The 21,731-nt window shown below is 47.3% G+C and overlaps 2 protein-coding genes across 2 annotated transcripts in view; one reads left to right on the top strand and one right to left on the bottom strand.

Annotated features, from left to right (window-relative positions):
- The window catches only part of LOC133442608 (zinc finger protein 160-like), a 137,424-nt gene that overhangs the window by 73,761 nt on the left and 41,932 nt on the right, over nt 1-21,731 (bottom strand). The window lies entirely within an intron of this gene.
- Nucleotides 1,148-21,031, top strand: LOC133442154 (zinc finger protein 239-like). Its single transcript, XM_061720110.1, has 2 exons — nt 1,148-1,249; nt 19,745-21,031. Exons 1-2 carry the CDS (start codon nt 1,190-1,192, stop codon nt 20,615-20,617), a joined length of 933 nt encoding a protein of 310 aa, XP_061576094.1. The 5' UTR covers nt 1,148-1,189; the 3' UTR covers nt 20,618-21,031.

Here is a 21,731-nt window from a genome sequence, read left to right as displayed (position 1 = left end):
TAGATTGTGTGTTTTAGCTTTAGATTGTGTGTTTTAACTTTAGATTGTGTGTTTTAACTTTAGATTATGTGTTTTAACTTTAGATTATGTTTCAACATCACAATAAAACACTAAAGGCTGAATTATGGTTCTGCGTTAAATCGACGGCGTAGCCTACGGCGTAGGGTACGCGGCGACGCACACCGTAGGTTGTGCGTCGCCGCGTACCGTACGCCGTAGGCTCTGCCGTAGGCTCTGCGTTGGTGTGACGCGGAACCATAAATCAGCCTTAACTGCTGGTCCGTGTTTCCTCCACATTCACACATTCAGACGGAAACACGTTTAAAACACGTTTAAAACACGTTTGTGACCTGCAGAACCTGCAGAACCTGCAGAACCTGGACCTGAACACTGACCTGCAGACCAGAGGAAGATCCCGCTCTGGTCCTGATGGAGTCCTGGTCCTGGTCCTGGTTCTGATCCTGGTCCTGGTCCTGGTCCTGATCCTGGTCCTGGTTCTGATCCTGGTCCTGGTCCTGGTCCTGGTTCTGGTTCTGGTCCATCTCCTGGTTCTGTTTCTGATCCTGCAGATCTTCAATCTAAAAGTTCGTCTGCAAAACCTCCACTGTGAGGACGGAACCGGAACCACGTGACCTCTTTAAAAAAAAAAAAAAAACTTTATTATCCAAACGTAGTTCATTTATTCGTCCAGCAGATGGCGACATTTCCCCGAATCACCGCTCTGGGTTCTTTAGTTCTGCTTAAGCCTCGGTATTTACATTAAGTTCATGTGAGTGATAGCGTTGCTGGAGAAATTATTTTTCTGCTTTGATTCTCTTCTGTCTTAAAGGTAAATAAAAAGGAAGAGTTTGTAGTTGTTGGTGTAATGTCTCTTTCCTGCCACTTGATGTCGCTGTGCCGGCTCTCCTGCAGCTGCCGGCGGAGCCCAGACCGGAAACAGAGGAATCACTTCATAGTTTCATCACATGGAATCACTTTACATTTGATTCAGAGATATTTGTATCATTTACTCCATCATTGTATTTCTGTTCCATCTATTTAAACCTGGTTGCTGTTTGTTCAGCAAGTTTGGATAATAAAGTTTTTTTTTTAAATAAAGAGGTCACGTGGTTCCGGTTCCGTCCTCACAGTGGAGGTTTTGCAGACGATTGAAGATCTGCAGGATCAGAACCAGGACTAGGACTCGGAGATGGACCGGGACCAGGAGTCCAGCATCAGGACCAGAGCGGGATCTTCCTCTGGTCTGCAGGTCAGTGTTCAGGTCCAGGTTCTGCAGGTTCTGCAGGTCACAAACGTGTTTTAAACGTGTTTTAAACGTGTTTCGTCTGAATTAGTCCGCCAGCTCAACCACATAAATGTCTTCAGAAAGAGGATCTCGCTCCCACCTCCTCAGTGTAAATTCTTTTCACTTAAAAAAAAAGAACTATTTATGTTAAGCATAGGATAAAAGTTTGAACTCGGATTTTTGAGAAGTATTTTCACGATCGTTATTTTAATAGCGGGACTATTTCCAGCGGCGCCGGTGTCGAGGAGCGCTTCGGACGCGTCACGTGATCGCGCTGGACCAATAGCAGCGGCCCCTGATGTAAACACACCTGACGTCATACAATGTTGGAGCAACCTCGTCTTCCCAAATATGTAGAAAAATACAATATAATGAGCCGAAAAGTGCACAAACATGACTAAAAACAGTGTTATATGAGGCCACAATGAAGATGAATTATAAACTAAAGTGAAATAATAAAAATGGCCCATAATGTGATTTCGTTTTTATCATTGTGTTTTATCATCATCTTTATCACTAGACATGTCTATGCAACACTATCCCATTAATGTCACCACCATGATAATATACCTAACCTCAAGTTAATATAAAACCATTATGTATAACACATGCAAAGTTTATTTATTTGGGGCTATTTCAGCATATCTTGATTGAATTTAAATTAATAACAATCATGGCCCTGTCAGTGAAATGGATTTGATCTACTTAACTACACCTACAGGACTGTGTCAGAAAATTAGAATATTGTGATAAAGTTCTTTATTTTCTGTAATGCAATTAAAAAAACTAAAATGTCATCCATTCTGGATTCAATACAAATCAACTGAAATATTGCAAGCCTTTTATTCAATTTTATTATTTAATAGTCCCGCTATTAAAATAACAATCATGAAAATACTTCCCAAAAATCCGAGTTCACACTTTTATCCTATGCTTAACATAAATAGCTCTTCTTTTTAAAGTGAAAAGAATTTCCACCCAGGAGGGAGCGAGATGAAAGGAAAAGGTGGGTGACCTGACGGCCTACTAGAAGAAGCAGAAGCTTCAACTCTCTCTTCCTGTGGGAGATCCTTGTTGCTAGGACTTGATTCTCCACCAACTCTTCCCTCACATTTATCTCAAAGCATTTTCTCAAACAAAACACATTTTCACATTTTCAAATAACAAAATAACACATTTGAACCATTTTCCAGACAATAAAATAACTGAAAAAATCTGAAAAATGGTTCAAATATGTTATTTTGTAACTTGAACATTTTAAAATATGTTTATGTAAAATATGCTTTGCTGATGAAAGAATATGTTTCTGTATTTTTCTTATTTTTGTGAGGGGGATATATATAGTTTTTCGGCACTACCTTGTTCTCTATAGCTGATAGAACATGAATTACTCCTATGTGGGATCAATAAAGTTCTTATTTTTACCGTCTGAGAAAATTAAATATATTATATTTGGTGCCTAACTGTTTCCCAAGTATATTAGTGCGTGTGTGAATGAATAAATGAGACGTAAAACGTACATTTCTTTGTAGAAAGACGCTTTATGAAAATAAGTCCATTTAGTTGCTTTTGGGTTGGGTTGCCAGGTTTGTCAGGAACCCGTATATAAAACATCCATGCAGGAACCGACACGTGAAACTCCATCGACTCATTTACCTTAAAATCGGGAGAAACGGTTGAAAATCGGGCTCTGCAGGTCCAGGTTCTGCAGGTCCAGGTTCTGCAGGTTCAGGTTCTGCAGGTCCAGGTTCTGCAGGTTCTGCAGGTCCAGGTTCTGCAGGTTCTGCAGGTCCAGGTTCTGCAGGTCCAGGTTCTGCAGGTCCAGGTTCTGCAGGTTCAGATTCTGCAGGTTCAGATTCTGCAGGTTCAGATTCTGCAGGTCCAGGTCCTGCAGGTCCAGGTTCTGCAGGTCCAGGTTCTGCAGGTCCAGGTTCTGCAGGTCCAGGTTCTGCAGGTCCAGGTTCTGCAGGTTCTGCAGGTCCAGGTTCTGCAGGTTCAGGTTCTGCAGGTCCAGGTTCTGCAGGTTCTGCAGGTCCAGGTTCTGCAGGTTCAGGTTCTGCAGGTTCTGCAGGTCCAGGTTCTGCAGGTCCAGGTTCTGCAGGTCCAGGTTCTGCAGGTTCAGGTTCTGCAGGTCCAGGTTCTGCAGGTCCAGGTTCTGCAGGTCCAGGTTCTGCAGGTCCAGGTTCTGCAGGTATGAAAAATTCATATCATAAGAAAAATAAACACCGGTATTCGGTATGAACCGGTATACTGCCCAGCACTACGTAAAACGTACATTTCTTTGTAGAAAGATGCTTTATGAAAATAAGTCCATTTACTTGTATTAGTTTACAGTCTTGAACATCCAACATGGCGGCGACGGTGACGTATCAGCAGCTCCAGGGGGCGGAGCCAAAGATCCTCTATACAGAAGATAGCGCATTACTGTTACTTTTTTTTTTTTTATTAACAAAGACACCAATATAAACAATACAACAATACAAACTCTCGTAGAGGAAACACAAGTCTACTTCAAATTCTTCTTTGTAATGCTACATGAAGAACAATAACAAAAACAAAACAACATCATATAATTGTTTAAATATAAATTAAATGGGCAAGTGCAATGATAATGACATAAGACCAAACCAAAAGAAAATCAGAGGAGCTAAACCACACAATGAGAGTAGCTTAGAGGAGTAGTGATTTAGAAATCATGTAAGAGATCATCCTAGCTGCCTTCCAGTCTTTTAGTCTGAGTAATGCTGAATAATACAATTTTTAAATTCATTCATAAAACAGGAAAAAGAGGGTGTGTTACCTCTCCATTTACTACAGTGGATTAGTGCTGGGCGGTATACCGGTTCATACCGAATACCGGTGTTTATTTTTCTTATGATATGAATTTTTCATATACCGTAATACCGGTGAGCAGCGTACACAACGTTGGAAACGCCGCGCGGCGGAACGTAGCGCGGCGGAACGTAGCGCGGCGGAACGCAGCGCCGCTGTTGTGAGGGGACTGTTTAGCAGTTGCACTCTTTACAGCGGACACGTGTGGGTGAAGATGGGTGAAAACAAAAGTCCCACAACTGTTCAAGAAGAAGACACAGGGGAACTTGTTCCAAAAAGAGGAGCCGTGTCGGCGGTGTGGAAATTTTTTGGTTTAAAAAAAGACGACGTCCAACAAAAGTCAGTCATCTGCAAGTGTTGTAGGGCTAAAGTTGTAGCCGCGGGCGGCAACACCAGCAACTTGCTCCACCACCTCAGCCGCAAACATGTAGTGGAATACCAAGAATGTATGAAGCTGAGGTCTGCCCCCACCACGTCAGGTAACACTAGACGTGCGGGAGAAAATCCCAGTCAGACAACAATTAAAGACGCCTTTGCTAGGGGGACTGCATATGAAAAAAAGAGCAAACGGTGGATTGATATAACAAACGCAATCACGGTCCACCTAGCCAAAGACATGGTACCAATTAGTACCGTGGAAAAACACGGCTTCAGGGAGTTGATAAAAACTCTGGATCCAAGGTATGAGATACCGAGTAGGAAATATTTTAGTCAAACAGCACAACACCAAATTTATATGAAAAGCACAGAGCTAAGCTACAAGCTGACGTAGCTACCGCTCCCCACTTCTCAGCAACGACTGATTTGTGGTCCAGTCGCAGCATGGAGCCATACTTAAGTCTGACTGTTCACTTTATAAGTGAGGACTGGATGTTGAGAAGCCATTGTCTGCAAACCAGTTATTTTCCCGAAGACCACACCGGGGAGTTACTCGCAGCAGGCCTGAAAGACGCACTTGATTCCTGGGGGCTTTCAGAGCAGAGGCTAGTGGCCATCACAACTGACAGTGGAGCCAACATCATTAAGGCTGTCCAGTTAAACAATTGGACATAGGTAAGCAATAGTTATTTTATTAATATCAAACTATAATAATTAATAGCTGTCAAATTATATTAATAAATATAATTTGTGCGCCTCTTCCCAGTTTTCTGTTATCTATATTATTATTATCAATGCATGACTTTTCATGATGAAATTTATTTTCAACTTACCATGTGTGGGTTTATTAGAATCTTTATTTTTTATTATTTTTTTTTTGGGGGGGGGGGGCCTTAAAGATTAGTATTTTGGGGTTATACATTAATCTGTTGTAATCAATTTAACATGATTATTACCAAACTAATAATGTTGTTTTTACAGAGAGAGGTGTGAAAGATGACCGCATTCAGCGCGCAGCTGGAGTCTGCAAAAAAATTGTGGCAGCCTTTTCATATTCTTGGAAAAAAAGGAGGGACCTGGCCATGGCTCAGGATGAACTGGGTCTTCCAAAGCACATGCTCACACTGAGACTCCCACCAGGTGGGGGTCACGTCAGAAGATGATTCAGAGAGTACTTGAGCAGGAGAGAGCCATCAGTCAGGTTCTAAGAGCTGACAAAAAATCAAGACACTTGGTCCTCAGTTGGCAAGATGTGGATGTCTTGGAGGCTCTCAACAAGGTGTGTGGATGTTTCTTTTCTTTTATTATGTGCTCTTCATTTTTACAGATATAGCTATGTTCAACATAGCTCTTTTTTCTCTTCCTTATTTACTCTGCAGAGGATTCACGTTTTTAATTTTCATGTTATGGAAATGACAATCTCTCTTTCTCTCTCTCAGGTGTTGAGCCCACTCCAAAACTTCACAGATGCCTTGTCTGGAGAGCAATATGTCAGCGTGTCCTACGTCAAGCCGGTAATTCATCTCTTCAACACAACCATTCTTGCTGAGGAAGACAACAATCCTCAACTGACCAAGGATGTCAAGAGAAACATTCTCACCTACTTGAATGAGAAATTCTCAGATCCAGACACAGATGACCTGCTCGATACTGCATCATTCCTTGATCCACGATTCAGAACCACCTACATCAGGAAAGAAAAGGTGGAACATGTCATTTCCAGAGCAGTGGAAGAAATCAAGGCACTAAAGGATCAACTGCAAGACCCTCTCCCAGGGCCTTCTGGTGCAGCAGCAGCAGGACCTGCTCCGCCTGAGGAAAAAGGAAAAAAGACTTTGTCCAGCTTTTTCAAAAAGCAGAGCACCATCGGCATGGGCTGCAGCAGAGACACACTCTCAGAGGAGGAAAGCATCAAGATGGAGCTGAGGACCTACTTGCAGACCACAGAGGTTGACAATGATGCAGACCCTTTGGAGTGGTGGAGATGCCATCAGGCAAATTTCCCCCGTGTTGCAAAGCTAGCTCGACAGTATTTGTGCATACCTGCCACCAGTGCTCCATCTGAGAGAGTATTCAGCACTGGTGGCAACATTGTCACGTGCCACAGGGCTGCACTCAAACCCGATGCTGTGGACCGTCTGGTTTTCCTTGCACAAAATTTGTAGTGGTTGCCAGAGATGCCTTATTTATGGAGCTTGTCCATAAAGTTGAAACATGTCAATATTGTTGTTTATATGCTACAGGATAATCCTGCAAGCCAAATTGCACTTTTTTATTTTAAAACTTGAATATTGTGCCTGGGCTTGAGCAATATTATTATGCAAGTTGCATACTTTTAGTTTAGTATCATTTGTTTACCTCAAGAGAAGACCATATTGATGCAAGTTTCCTTAATGTTCACTGTTTTTTATTTATTTTCAAAACTTGAATGGTGTGCCTGGGCTTGAACAATATTATTATTAATGCAAGTTGCATATTTTTAGTTTACCATTTATTTGTTTACCTCAACATTAATGTTCACTGGTTGTTTACATTGTGTAGTTCATTTTTACAAAATGTTTTTTTCAAGTTGTTTGCAAATTTTGTTAAATAAAAGGGTTCTGTATTTTGACTACAACTGTCATGTATTCTGATTCCTTCACTTCATTAGAATCATAAGTGCCGCCACCTCATTGTAAACGGCATCAATTTGTGAGCCCATGCAAACCTATATTTATACTAGTGTGGACATTAATGTTTTTCTACAATATTTCCTCCTCATGACAGTAAAATAGTCCATTCTAAGCCAATTTACTGCAGCAATTCCTTTCCAAATCATTAGAAAATGTGGTTAACACCCAGTTGTGCATGAAAAAAAAATACCGTGATATACATTTTTGGTCATACCGCCCAGCACTACAGTGGATGTGATATTTGGCTAAAAGTATGACAATATTTATGATATTAGAGTTGGACGAGCTTTGATTGTCTATATATAATAAGATGTGGGAAATGTTTAGGCAAGGAACCTTCAATTTTAAGGATAACCAGTTTTTAATATTTATCCAAAATTGTTGTGACGCATTACCGTTACTGCCAATGGTATGAAATGGTATCCACTTCCTGTCTCCTAAGTGGGCGTGGCCGCCCCTCTGACCTCACTTCCTGTCTCTTAACTGCTGCATGTAAAGTACTGACTGAGTGCTACGCGCCGACTAGTGGTGTGAAGGCTGTATTGCTACTGTAGCAGCTGTTACCATGGCGACTAGTGGTGTGAAGGCTGTATTGCTACTGTAGCAGCTGTTACCATGGCGACTAGTGGTGTGAAGGCTGTATTGCTACTGTAGCCTGGCGTGAGCCTGTGAGTCCGAGCTCAGGGCAAAGGAAAAGTCACGCACATTCGAATCGTTTTACACATGGATCGTTTTTACAGATTTGCCACGGCAGAAGTGTGTCAAAATCCACGAGTACAAAGACAACCATCGAGAGCTCCCGGCTAGGAATGGGCGATATTTTACCGTTCACGATATACCGTCAAAAAAATTCCCCACGGTAGGAATTTGTCATCTCGCGGTAAAAACGATAAATTCATGTTGATGACGTTTTTGTGTAAAGCTGATTTATGGTTCCACGTTAAATCAACGCACAACGTGAGGGAGGGAGGGAGGGAGGGAGGGAGGGAGGGAGGGAGGGAGGGAGGGAGGGAGGGAGGGAGGGAGGAAGGAAGGAAGGAAGGAAGGAAGGAAGGAAGGAAGGAAGGAAGGAAGGAAGGAAGGAAGGAAGGAAGGAAGGAAGGAAGGAAGGAAGGAAGGAAGGAAGGAAGGAAGGAAGGAAGGAAGGAAGGAAGGAAGGAAGGAAGGAAGGAAGGAAGGAAGGAAGGAAGGAAGGAAGGAAGGAAGGAAGGAAGGAAAATTCCCGTTGATGAGGTTTTTGTGTAACAAACATGGCGGATCGAGATAAATGCCAGAAATTATCGTGATACATTTTTTTGTCCATACCGCCCATCCCTACTCCCGGCTGATTTTTTGCGCGCACACAAATATGAATACAGACACACAAATCTTTTTACACACACACAAATATGAATACGGACACAGAGATCTTTTTACACACACACAAATGTGAATACGGACACACAAATCTTTTTACACACACACAGATTGAGATACGCACACACAGATAATATTGGAACAATAATACCCCCATACAGTGGCTCTTCCGAAAGAGGTTGCTTCAGGAGTGCGGCATGACAGATGGTGGCGCATCCTAAAACTCATGAACCAATTGTCGTGTTCTTAAACCAGCATTGAAGCAGTAATTATCTCCAGACCAACTGTGCAGTAAGAACTCTGTTTATTGAACTCTTCTTCGGCAGCCAACTCAGTGCATACAAATACAGCCTGGCGCCACAGCGCCCCCTCATGGTAACATGTCTCAAGAACTCCCATAGAAATAAACCATATTGGTAATCAACATACAATAATACCACATCTCCCCTTTCTAGAGAACAAAGGATAGACTACCTTTGTCTCATCAGACCTTAGAGGATTATTCTGCCTCTTTTGAAGAAAGGTCTGTTCCTGTCTAAATCTTGAACAGAAGAACCTGTAAACATATACTTTGTAGTGGTTATTCCATCTAATGTAATCAAACAATTACTGTTTCTTACATTCTCCAGCATTAACTTAAAGTGCTCAAAACTACCCAAAATAACAGTAATATAAATATCCATAACATACAATAAAATAGAGGTTTCTTTTTTTTTCAATTTATTCTTATTTCAGGTTTTATATTTTCTGTGCATGTCAGTTTACAAGTTAAGCCTACTAGGTTTAACGATGGCTCTCCCAGACCTAGTTCTGGGAGTAGGAGTCCCTGCAGGTGAGACTTGGGGTAACATAGCAGGTGACCCGGATGCCTGTGTTGGAGATGACTCTGGCATCTGCTGCGGCGGTGATGAACCTCTGTTTTGTGTAGGTGAGTGTAGAGGTATTAGGTGCTGACGGTTTTGTCTCACCACCCCCTGTGGTAAACCCACCAAGTATGACCTCGGAGTAGTGTGGTGCTGGAGTACAGTTCCAGATAACTTTGCGTTGGTTACCCATACCCGCTGTCCTGGTGACAAGTCACTGAGGGCTTGGGCACGGTGACGCCTGTTGTAGTTTCCAGCATCTGCCAACTCTTTCTCCTTTTCTTTCCTGGTGAACGTGACACTGTCAGGCAGTGCAGGATCCAGCTGAGAGGGAAGAGTCGGCACCGTAGTGCGAAGACGTCGGCCCATGAGGAGCTGAGCCGGACTGTACCCACTCTGGAGAGGTGTGGCCCTATAAGAGAGTAGAGCCAGATAGGGGTCTGCTGATTTCTTCAGGAGATTTTTCACAGTCTGGACCGCCCGTTCTGCTTCTCCATTACACTGCGGAAATCCCGGGCTGCTTGTGACGTGCCTGAAACCATATAAAGTTGCAAAAGAAGTGAAAACTTGCCCAGAAAACTGCGGCCCGTTATCCGACATCAGGACCTCTGGGATGCCATGGCGAGCGAAGATTGACTTCAAATGAACGATGATGTCAGTGGACCTGGTGCAAGATAAGTATGCAATCTCCACATATCTGGAAAAGTAATCGACAACAAGTAAGTATGTTTTACTCCCCAGAACAAACAGGTCTGTCCCCAACTTTTGCCATGGTCTTTCAGGGCACTCTGACGGCATAAGTGGCTCTTTGGGATTATGTCGCTCCTGTATGCATGTCCTGCAGTTGAGCACCATTTCATTTACTTGCTGGCTGAGTCCCGGCCACCACACCGACTGACGTGCGCGTGCTTTACACTTCACTACACCAAGGTGTCCCTCATGTAACTTAGCGAGAATGTCATTCCTCATTGCTGAAGGTATTACGAGCCGTGTGTCTTTCAGCAGTAAGCCGTCCTTCACCGTGAGTGTAGCTCGCTCTGGCCAGTAGTTTTTCAGCACTGGTTCCCGTGTTGCATGTGCTGGCCATCCTTCTGTGCACAGTGTCATGATGCGTGCGCAGACACTGTCGGCCTTTAGCTGCTCTTTCAGGATTTCTATGTATGATGAGCTGACGGGTAGACTTTCAATAACACAGTCCACATAAATGTTGGTGCTCTCCATCAGCTCCTGCTCATCATTGGACATGCATGATTTCACAGGTGAGCGTGACAGTGTGTCTGCTGTCCACAGTGACTTTCCTGGTACATGCTCGATGGAGTATGAGTAGCGCATCAGCCTCATCCTGAAGCGCTGTATTCTCGGTGGCAAGAGATCCAATGCTTGGGCTCCAAGCAGGCTGAGAAGGGGTTTATGATCGGTCTCCAGTAAAAAATGCTTTCCAATGAGGAAATCCCGGAACCGTTCACAGGCCCATGTGAGGCCCAGGGCCTCCTTCTCTACCTGTGCGTATCGTTGCTCGGTTGGAGTGAGCGACCGAGATGCATAAGCCACGGGCTTCCATTCTTCCTCCCACCTCTGGAGAAGAACGCCCCCCAAGCCATATGATGATGCATCAGCAGATACTTTGGTGTCTCTGCCTGGGTCGTACATGGCTAGCACAGGTGGAGAGGATAGAGCTTTCTTTAGCGCTGCAAACGCTGCTGCCTGGTCTACATCCCAGACCCAGCAGTTTTTCTTAGAGAGGAGGTCACGGAGTGGTTTATCTTTTTCCGCCAACTGGGGAATAAACTTTCCCAGCTGGTTGAACATACCGAGAAAACTCCTTAACTCACTCACATTTGTGGGCTCTGTCATGTCTGTGATGGCCTCTGTCTTTCTTGGGTCAGGGCGGATGCCTGCAGTTGTGATGATATGGCCCAGGAAGACGACCTCGCTCTTGGAGAGTTCACACTTGTCCACATTCAGTGTGATGCCTGCTTTTTCCAGTCTTTGTAGCACGGCATGAAGTCGAGCGTCATGCACTTCCTGGTCCCGCCCCCACACCAACAGATCATCGATGTGGCAGACTACACCTTCGAGCCCCTCTGTGATTTCCGCCATCCTGCACTGGAAATGTTCAGGTGCAGAGGCGATGCCAAATGGAAGACGGTTAAAGTGGAACCGCCCGAAGGGTGTTATGAAAGTAGTGTATTTGGCTGATTCCTCTGTTAGTGGAATCTGCCAGAACCCCATGTTGGCATCCAATTTGCTGAACACTTGAGCTCCAGTAAGCGTTCCCAGGCTCTGTTCCACTGATGGCAGAATGTACTTTTCACGGCACACATACTCATTTAGGCCGGTCAGATCCACACATAACCGCACCTTTTTACTGTCCTTTTTAGGCACGACCACCATGCCGGCACACCAGTCTGTCGGCTCCTCTACCCGACTAATAACGCCCAGAGCTTCCATGCGCTGGAGCTCTTTTTTAACTTCACCCACCAGAGGTAATGGAATCCTCCTGGGGGTTTTTACAGAATAAGGCACAGCATCTGGCTTGAGCTTGATGGTGTAAGGTTGTTGCAGCCTGCCTAGCCCGCTGCACAGCTTAGGGTACGTTGTCTTGAGGGTCTCCATGTCTATGCTGTCGACACGGATGAGCAAGCTAAGGGCTTTAATGGCTGGCAACCCAAGCAAAGGCGTGCTCAGGTTTTTGACCACATAGACCTTCTCCATGGTCTGCTTGGCTCCTTTCTTTAACATCAGTCTGGCGAACCCCAACACATCCAGAGGAATCCGTCCTGGTGCCAAACAAAGGTTTTTCTGGCCTTTGGAGATCCGGCTGCTGTGTGTTAGAAAAGAGGTTGTTAAACTCCGTCTGTGACACAGCGGTGACATCTGCTCCAGTATCAAGTTTAAAGGTGATATTTTTGTCCATTATGTCTATGTCAGCAGTCCATGTATTGACATCTGACGTCACAGAGCCCAGAAAGAAACTTTCCTCCTCTTCCTCTATACCGTGTACAGCTTTTCCTGCACGGCACACCCGCTGGTAGTGACCCTTTTTCCCACAGGAATGGCATTTAGCCTCATTGGCAGGGCACTCGTGTTTTGGGTGAGGTGTGCCACCACATTTGTAGCACTGGGAGCCTTTTTGGTTTCTGCTCTGACTGCTGCGTGTCTTTGCTTCATTATATTTAAACTTGTTGAATTTTAGCTTTTCCTTTTGCTGTCTGCCTTTAAATACTCTGTCCACAGAGCACACATCCATCTGTTTTACACCACTGGCTTCACATCTCAGTGTGTTTTGCTGCTTTTTGATTTCCTCTGATTGCCTTGCAATGTAAATGGCTTTTTCCAAGTCCAAGTCTTTTTCCATCTGCATGCGTTCTGAGAGTCGTGTGTCAGACAGTCCAACCACAATCCTGTCTCTGATCAGCTCATCATGCAATGTCCCATAATTGCAGTGCTCTGCTAATGCATACAGAGCAGTGACGAATGCATCGACAGTCTCATTTGGTTCCTGCTTACGCATGTTAAAACGCGCACGTTCATATACAATGTTCTTTTTCACTATGAAGAATGACTGGAAGCCATCTCTTACTTTAGTGTACTGGTTCTGGTCTGCATCACTAAGCTTCAAGCCTCTCAGAACATCATCTGCTTCGTCTCCCATACAGTAAATCAAATTATTCACTTGGTTCTCTTCAGAACTTGCAGATAAGTTACTTGCTTGACGAAATCTTTCAAATCGCCTTATCCATTTTGTCCACTCGTGCGGCTTGGAAAAGTCGAAGGGCTCTGGTGGCTGAATGCTGAACGTCGCGCTGGGTGTGTTAGCCATCCTGCTAGCTCCTTCCCCACTGTGCTCGTCTTCTCCGTCACTCATTTGCCTTGCTCACCAAACTCCTCTTTTCCCTTCCAGGTGGACCTCTGCTTGTTACTTGTTCACTTCTGACACCATGTCGTGTTCTTAAACCAGCATTGAAGCAGTAATTATCTCCAGACCAACTGTGCAGTAAGAACTCTGTTTATTGAACTCTTCTTCGGCAGCCAACTCAGTGCATACAAATACAGCCTGGCGCCACAGCGCCCCCTCATGGTAACATGTCTCAAGAACTCCCATAGAAATAAACCATATTGGTAATCAACATACAATAATACCACACCAATCACGTCCTATAAAAGGTTAAAAATAAAAATATATATCAGGGGTGCCGAATCCTGGTCCTTGAGAGCCCCTATCCAGCATGTTTTAGATGTTAATCAGACAAGCTAATAGTTTAACTAGAATCAGGTGTGCTGAATTGACCAGGGTGGTTATCTTTTTATTTATCCTTTATTCAACCATTGCAGTTTACGTTGAGATTTACATAAGAATGATGGTGGGCATTTCCCTGAAAAAAATTATTAATATTCCCTATTTTTATAAATGTACACTTAGACTAACCTGCTTTTTCGTCTCTCATCCAGCTTGCAGGGACATCAAGGCCATTTCTTCGTGCTAACTCAAATGCCAGTTCATGACATTTCATGGCACTTAGACCGTGAAACATTTCAGCTAGATTTTTTATATGGTCTGCAAGCTCTGTCTCAATTTCTTCACTGAAGACTTGATTGGCATGTCCTGTTCTCTTATAGCCTGTTCTTTTCACTTCTCCTGTTGATCTTCATGTCCCTTGCCACCTGACGAATGGACTTCCAATTCTGTATCTCTGCCACTGCTCTGTCCAAATCCACAAGAGGAGTTGAAGCCCTGTCTGTCTTCCGTTTATAGTTGCGTGGCATGATGGTTTCTGGTCTAAAATTCAAAATGTCACATAATTTCGGTGATAAAATGTAAGAATGCAATGTACATATTACAGTAACATAATACTTTAATAATACTAATAAGTGGGTGAAGTTGAGCCACTGACTGGCTCAACATCCCCCAGGCCTTTTGGACAAAATTACCCCACCCCTGCCATTTTAACAAACTTGTATCATCCAGCAGTTTAGAGCTAACATCATGCTAAAAGTATAGCCTCATTATATCTTCCTAATCCACTAACACATATGTGAGATTTGTTCAAACTTGTCTTAATTTTTTCCGACGCAAGAATCACGACTCCTTGAACATGAAAAATTCACTTTGAACGGCAAAAAACAGTTTTTTGAACTTAAATATGCTTACCACTTACTCGATCAGCCTCTCTCCATCACAGGGTGAGTACAATGGATGATTCTTCAAACACACATGGTCACGTGACCAAATTTGTCTATGGTTGTTCATAAACAAGGGGTGGCTCAATTCCCCACAGGCTCAAATCACCCCGTTCTCCCCTACCCGGCCTTCTTGGAGTCCCTGGGAGGGGTACTGGATAGTGCTCCAACTGGGGACTCCATTGTTCTACTGGGAGTACTGGATAGTGCTCCAACTGGGGACTCCATTGTTCTACTGGGAGTACTGGATAGTGCTCCAACTGGGGACTCCATTGTTCTACTGGGAGTACTGGATAGTGCTCCAACTGGGGACTCCATTGTTCTACTGGGAGGAGTACTGGATAGTGCTCCAACTGGGGACTCCATGGTTCTACTGGGAGGGGTACTGGATAGTGCTCCAACTGGGGACTCCATGGTTCTACTGGGAGGAGTACTGGATAGTGCTCCTAATGGGGACTCCATGGTTCTACTGGGAGGAGTACTGGATAGTGCTCCAACTGGGGACTCCATGGTTCTACTGGGAGGAGTACTGGATAGTGCTCCAACTGGGGACTCCATGGTTCTACTGGGAGGAGTACTGGATAGTGCTCCAACTGGGGACTCCATGGTTCTACTGGGAGGAGTACTGGATAGTGCTCCAACTGGGGACTCCATTGTTCTACTGGGAGGAGTACTGGATAGTGCTCCAACTGGGGACTCCATGGTTCTACTGAGAGGAGTACTGGATAGTGCTCCAACTGGGGACTCCATTGTTCTACTGGGCGACTTCAACGCTCACGTGAGAGGCGTGATTGGGAGGAATGGCCTTCCCGATCTGAAACTGAGCGGTGTTTTGTTGTCGGACTTCTGTGCTAGTCACAGTTTGTCCATAACGAACACCATGTTCAGGCATAAGCGTGTCCATCAGTGCACGTGGCACCAGGACACCCTAGGCCGGAGGTCAATGATCGGCTGAGCTGTCAACTGATCACCACCTGGTGGTGAGTTGGATGCGCTGGCGGAGGAGGAGGTTGGACAGACCGGGCAGACCCAAACGGATTGTGAGGGTCTGTTTGGAACGTCTGGAACGTTTGGAACGCCTTCCAGTAGGCCCACCACCCGCAGGAAGGACCATGGCAGGCCGGTGCATTGTGGGCTGGGTAGCAGTCGTGGCGGGGTGCCTCGACGACCCAATCCCTGGACATCAACCCTCACAGTGGGGACATGGAATGTCACCTCGCTGGGGGGGAAGGAGCCGGAGCTTGTGCGTGAGGTTGAGAGATACCGGCTAGAGATAGTCGGGCTCACCTCCACACATAGCTTGGGCTCTGGAACCCAGCTCCTTGAAGGGGGCTGGACCCTCCACTACTCTGGAGTTGCCCAGGGTGAGAGGCGGCGGGCTGGTGTGGGCTTGGTTATAGCCCCCCAGCTCAGCCGCCATGTGTTGGAGTTCACCCCGGTGAACGAGAGGGTCGCTTCCCTGCGCCTTCGGGTCGGGGATAGGTCTCTCACTGTTGTTTGTGCCTACGGGCCGAACAGCAGTGGGGAGTACCCGGCCTTCTTGGAGTCCCTGGGAGGAGTACTTGATGGTGCTCCAACTGGGGACTCCATTGTTCTACTGGGGGACTTCAACGCTCACGTGGGCAATGACAGTGATACCTGGAGAGGCGTGATTGGGAGGAACGGCCTCCCCGATCTGAACCCGAGTGGTGTTTTGTTGTTGGACTTCTGTGCGAGTCACAGTTTGTCCATCACGAACACCATGTTCAGGCATAAGGGTGTCCATCAGTGCACGTGGCACCAGGACACCCTAGGCCGGAGGTCAATGATCGACTTTGTTGTCGTTTCATCTGACCTTCGGCCGCATGTCTTGGACACTCGGGTGAAGAGAGGGGCTGAGCTGTCAACTGATCACCACCTGGTGGTGAGTTGGATGCGCTGGCGGAGGAGGAGGTTGGACAGACCGGGCAGACCCAAACGGATTGTGAGGGTCTGTTGGGAACGTCTGGCTGAGCCCTCTGTCAGGGACATCTTCAACTCCCACCTCCGGGAGAGCTTCTCTCGGATCCCGGGGGAGGCGGGGGACATCGAGTCCGAGTGGACCATGTTCTCTGCCTCCATTGTCAACGCGGCGGCTCGAAGCTGCGGACGCAAGGTCTCCGGTGCCTGTCGTGGCGGCAATCCTAGAACCCGGTGGTGGACACCGGAAGTACAGGATGCCGTCAGACTGAAGAAGGAGTCCTACCGGGCTATGTTGGCCGGTGGGACTCCTGACGCAGTAGATAGGTACCGGCAGGCCAGGCGGGCCGCGGCTCGGGCAGTCTTGGAGGCAAAAACTCGGGTCTGGGAGGAGTTCGGGGAGGCCATGGAGGAGGACTTTCGGTCGGCCTCGAGGAAATTCTGGAGGACCGTTCGGCGCCTCAGAAGGGGGAAGCAGTACTCTGCCGGCACCATTTATGGTGCTGGTGGGGAGCTGTTGACCTCGACTGGGGACATTGTCGGACGGTGGAAGGAATACTTTGAGGATCTCCTTAACCCGACTGACATGCCTTCCACTGAGGAAGCAGAGGGTTGGGGCTCGGAGGCGTGCTCATCCATCACCCAAGCCGAGGTCACCGAGGTGGTTCGTAAGCTCCTCGGTGGCCGGGCACCGGGGGTGGATGAGATTCGCCCTGAGTACCTCAAGTCTCTGGATGTCGTAGGGCTGTCTTGGCTGACACGCCTGTGCGACATTGCATGGAGGAAGGGGACAGTACCGCTGGGGTGGCAAACCGGGGTGGTGGTCCCTCTGTTTAAAAAGGGGGACCGGAGAGTGTGTTCCAACTACAGGGGGATCACACTTCTCAGCCTCCCGGGGAAAGTCTACGCCAGGGTACTGGAGAGGAGATTACGGCCGATAGTCGAACCTCGGATTCAGGAGGAACAATGCGGTTTTCGTCCCGGTCGTGGAACACTGGACCAGCTCTATACCCTCCGCAGGGTGCTCGAGGGTTCATGGGAATTTGCCCAACCAGTCTACATGTGTTTTGTGGATCTGGAGAAGGCATTTGACCGTGTCCCTCGTGCCATTCTGTGGGGGGTGCTGAGTGAGTATGGAGTCCGGGGCCCTCTACTAAGGGCTGTCCGGTCTCTGTATGATCGAAGCAGGAGTCTGGTTCGCATTGCCGGCAGTAAGTCAGACTTGTTCCCGGTGCATGTTGGACTCCGGCAGGGCTGCCCTTTGTCACCGGTCCTGTTCATAATTTTTATGGACAGGATTTCTAGGCGCAGCCAGGGGCCGGAGGGGATCCGGTTTGGGAACCTCAGGATTTCATCTCTGCTTTTTGCAGATGATGTTGTCCTGTTGGCTTCATCAGACCGGGACCTCCAGCATGTGCTGGGGCGGTTTGCGGCCGAGTGCGACGCGGCAGGGATGAGAATCAGCACCTCCAAGACCGAGGCCATGGTTCTCGACCGGAAAAGGGTGGCATGCCTTCTCCGGGTGGGTGGAGAAGTCCTGCCTCAGGTGGAGGAGTTCAAGTATCTCGGGATCTTGTTCACGAGTGAGGGAACAATGGAGCGTGAGATTGACAGGCGGATCGGTGCAGCGTCCGCAGAAATGCGGTCGATGTACTGGACCGTCGTGGTGAAGAGGGAGCTGAGTCGAAAGGCGAAGCTCTCGATTTACCGGTCAATCTACGCCCCTACCCTCACCTATGGTCATGAACTTTGGGTAGTGACCGAAAGGACAAGATCGCGGATACAAGCGGCCGAGATGAGTTTCCTCCGCAGGGTGGCTGGACGCTCCCTTAGAGATAGGGTGAGGAGTTCGGTCACCCGGGAGGAGCTCGGAGTCGAGCCGCTGCTCCTCCACATTGAGAGGAGTCAGCTGAGGTGGCTTGGGCATCTGTACCGGATGCCTCCTGGACGCCTCCCTAGGGAGGTGTTCCAGGCATGTCCCACCGGGAGGAGACCCCGGGGAAGACCCAGGACACGCTGGAGAGACTATGTCTCTCGGCTGGCCTGGGAACGCCTCGGACTCCCCCCGGAAGAGCTGGAGGAGGTGTCTGGGGTGAGGGAAGTCTGGGCATCCCTGCTGAGGCTGCTGCCCCCGCGACCCGGTAACGGATAAGCGGGAGAAGATGAGTGAGATGAGTGAGTGAGTGTTTGGAACGTCTGGCTGAACCCTCTGTCAGGGACATCTTCAACTCCCACCTCCGGGAGAGCTTCTCTCGGATCCCGGGGGAGGCGGGGGACATTGAGTCCGAGTGGACCATGTTCTCTGCCTCCATTGTCAACGCGGCGGCTCGAAGTTGTGGTCGCAAGGTCTCCGGTGCCTGTCGTGGCGGCAATCCTAGAACCCGGCGGTGGACACCGGAAGTACAGGATGTCGTCAGACTGAAGATCCACAGACCCGGTACAGCTCTGATCCAGGTCCACAGACCCGGTACAGTTCTGATCCAGGTCCACAGACCCGGTACAGTTCTGATCCAGGTCCACAGACCCGGTACAGTTCTGATCCAGGTCCACAGACCCGGTACAGTTCTGATCCAGGTCCACAGACCCGGTACAGTTCTGATCCAGGTCCACAGATGTTCCTGGGAGAGGGGAGGGCTAGTGGGGGCAGAGTCCCTTGTTTTCATTCCACCAGGGAGATTGTGACTGAAGCAGCGGGCCAAGCTGCCCTGTCAAGGCCAGATTACAGAATCAACAATTATATTGAAAAGAAACAGGCAGACTCCAGTAAGTAAATTTGCCTTGCCTTTTCCATCTGCCTTAATTCTCTGGTTCCTCAATGGCGACTCCAAACAGACGAATTGTGATCAATTACCGCCAAGCCGAGCTTCCAACTTCTCCAAGATCCATCTTGCCAATGAGCTCAAAGACCGCCGCTAGCCTGCGATTCTGTTCAAGAATAGCATCCAGCTTGCGGTCAATGAGAATTGATAAGGGAATCGATAAAAACCGAATCGTTAAGCAGAATGAAAAATGGTTGGAAGACCTTATCAATACCCATCCCTATCAATGAACTATTTTGATGGTTTTCGTGTTAGTAGCTTTGACCATTTACACTTTTGATTTGATGTACTGAGATGTTTCATCAGAAGGTTTCTGGCTGTCAATAACAGCACTTTAGACAGACAGCACTTTATAGAAACTGAAAAGCTTTTGTGAGTCGGCCAACAAGATGATTTAATTCTTCTTCTCTGTCCTTACAGAAACATAAAGGCAAAGAGAGACCCACAAGTTATCGTTGTGATCATTGCAAGAAAGTCTTCACCACTTCATCAGGTCTGAGAAAACATAAGATGATTCACACTGGAGATAAACCGTTTAGGTGTGATCAGTGTGGAGCAGCTTTTATCACTAAAAGTAAACTAAAGATTCACCAACGTATTCACACTGGAGATAAACCGTTTAGGTGTGATCAGTGTGGAGCAGCTTTTACTGAGTCAGGAAAGCTAAAGATTCACCAACGTATTCACACTGGAGATAAACCGTTCACTTGTGATCAGTGTGGAGCAGCTTTTACCACATCAGGTCATCTAAGGACTCACCAACGTATTCACACTGGAGATAAACCGTTTAGGTGTGAACAGTGTGGAGCAGCTTTTACTGAGTCAGGAAAGCTAAAGATTCACCAACGTATTCACACTGGAGATAAACCGTTCAGATGTGAACAGTGTGGAGCAGCTTTTACCCAACAAAGTCATCTAAGGACTCACCAACGTATTCACACTGGAGAAAAACCATTTAGGTGTGATCAGTGTGGAGCATCTTTTTCCAGACTAGATAGTCTAAGGATTCACCAACGTATTCACACTGGAGATAAACCGTTCAGATGTGAACAGTGTGGAGCAGCTTTTACCAGATCAAGTGATCTAAGGACTCACCAACGTATTCACACTGGAGATAAACCGTTCAGATGTGATCAGTGTGGAGCAGCTTTTACCACATCAGGTCATCTAAGGACTCACCAACGTATTCACACTGGAGATAAACCGTTCAGATGTGAACAGTGTGAGGCAGCTTTTACCACATCAAGTCAGCTAAAGAAGCACCAACGTACTCACACGAGTGATAAACTCTAAAGATGTGATCAGTGTGAAGTGTGGAATTGCAAAAAACACCTCTGCACAGCAAAAGAAAAAGCGAAATAATCAGACAACGTCATACCTAAAACTTGAAAGACTAACATAAGATGCCCCCTGGACACCTCCTGGGAAGGTGTTCCTGGCATGTCCCACCAGGAGAAGAGCCAGGACACACCGGAGGGAATGTCTTTTGGCTGACCTGGGAACGTCTCTGGATCCTTCCAGAAGAGCTGGAGGAAATGTGTGGGGTGAGGGAAGTCTGGACATCTCTGCTCAGACTGCTGCCCCCGCTAACCAGTCCCACATCAAGTGGATGAAGATGGATGGATGGACAAAATCCATATATCTGCAAAAAGCACAAATTTATTGTAACACCATACTGAGATACAGAATGTAATCTAACTATAGCATTAACTATTCCACAAATACTGCATTAGCGCATCTCTAACATCTCTTCCTCCTCTCCACCCTGAGCCTCTGCCAACACTGGCTGAAGTGTTGCTGCTGCAGGTTCATCCTATGATGTTTCATACGTCTTTCCATGACTTTCACAAGCTCTTTTACAGTGACCAAGTGGCGTCCTACCACCGTATGTTGAAGGGGACAGGGACATGCCGCCAGCCCCAGCCTGTTGCTGTTCCCGAGGTGGTCCCGGACCCACCCTAGTCTCTTTCCCCTTTCTGGGGAACACACCTGGCTCAAAATGGGCCCAGGAGTCTCCAGCTTCAGGAGAAAAGACGGCGGCGGCAGTCCCAGCCTGTTCCTGTTCCGGCGGTGGTCCCGGTCGCATCGAGCCCTGTTCCTGCTCCAGTGGTGGTCCTGGACGCATCGCCCCCTGTTCCGGCTCTAGCGGTGGTCCTGGACGCATCACCCCCTGTTCCTGCTCTAGCGGTGGTCCTGGACGCATCGCCCCCTGTTCCTGCTACAGCGGTGGTCCTGGACGCATCGCCCCCTGTTCCTGCTACAGCGGTGGTCCTGGACGCATCGCCCCCTGTTCCTGCTCCGGCGCTGGTCCAGCTCCTCCTATTCTGCCTGCTACGCCCCGAGACCTCCTGACCCGCCTGCTACGCCCCCAGACCTCCTGACCCGCCTGCTACGCCCCCAGACCTCC

The sequence above is a fragment of the Cololabis saira genome, chromosome 4 (assembly GCF_033807715.1).
Source record: "Cololabis saira isolate AMF1-May2022 chromosome 4, fColSai1.1, whole genome shotgun sequence".
NCBI classification, from domain to species: Eukaryota; Metazoa; Chordata; class Actinopteri; order Beloniformes; family Belonidae; genus Cololabis; species Cololabis saira.
Note: the sequence above shows the minus strand (reverse complement) of the source record. Positions and strands in the feature narration are given on the sequence as shown.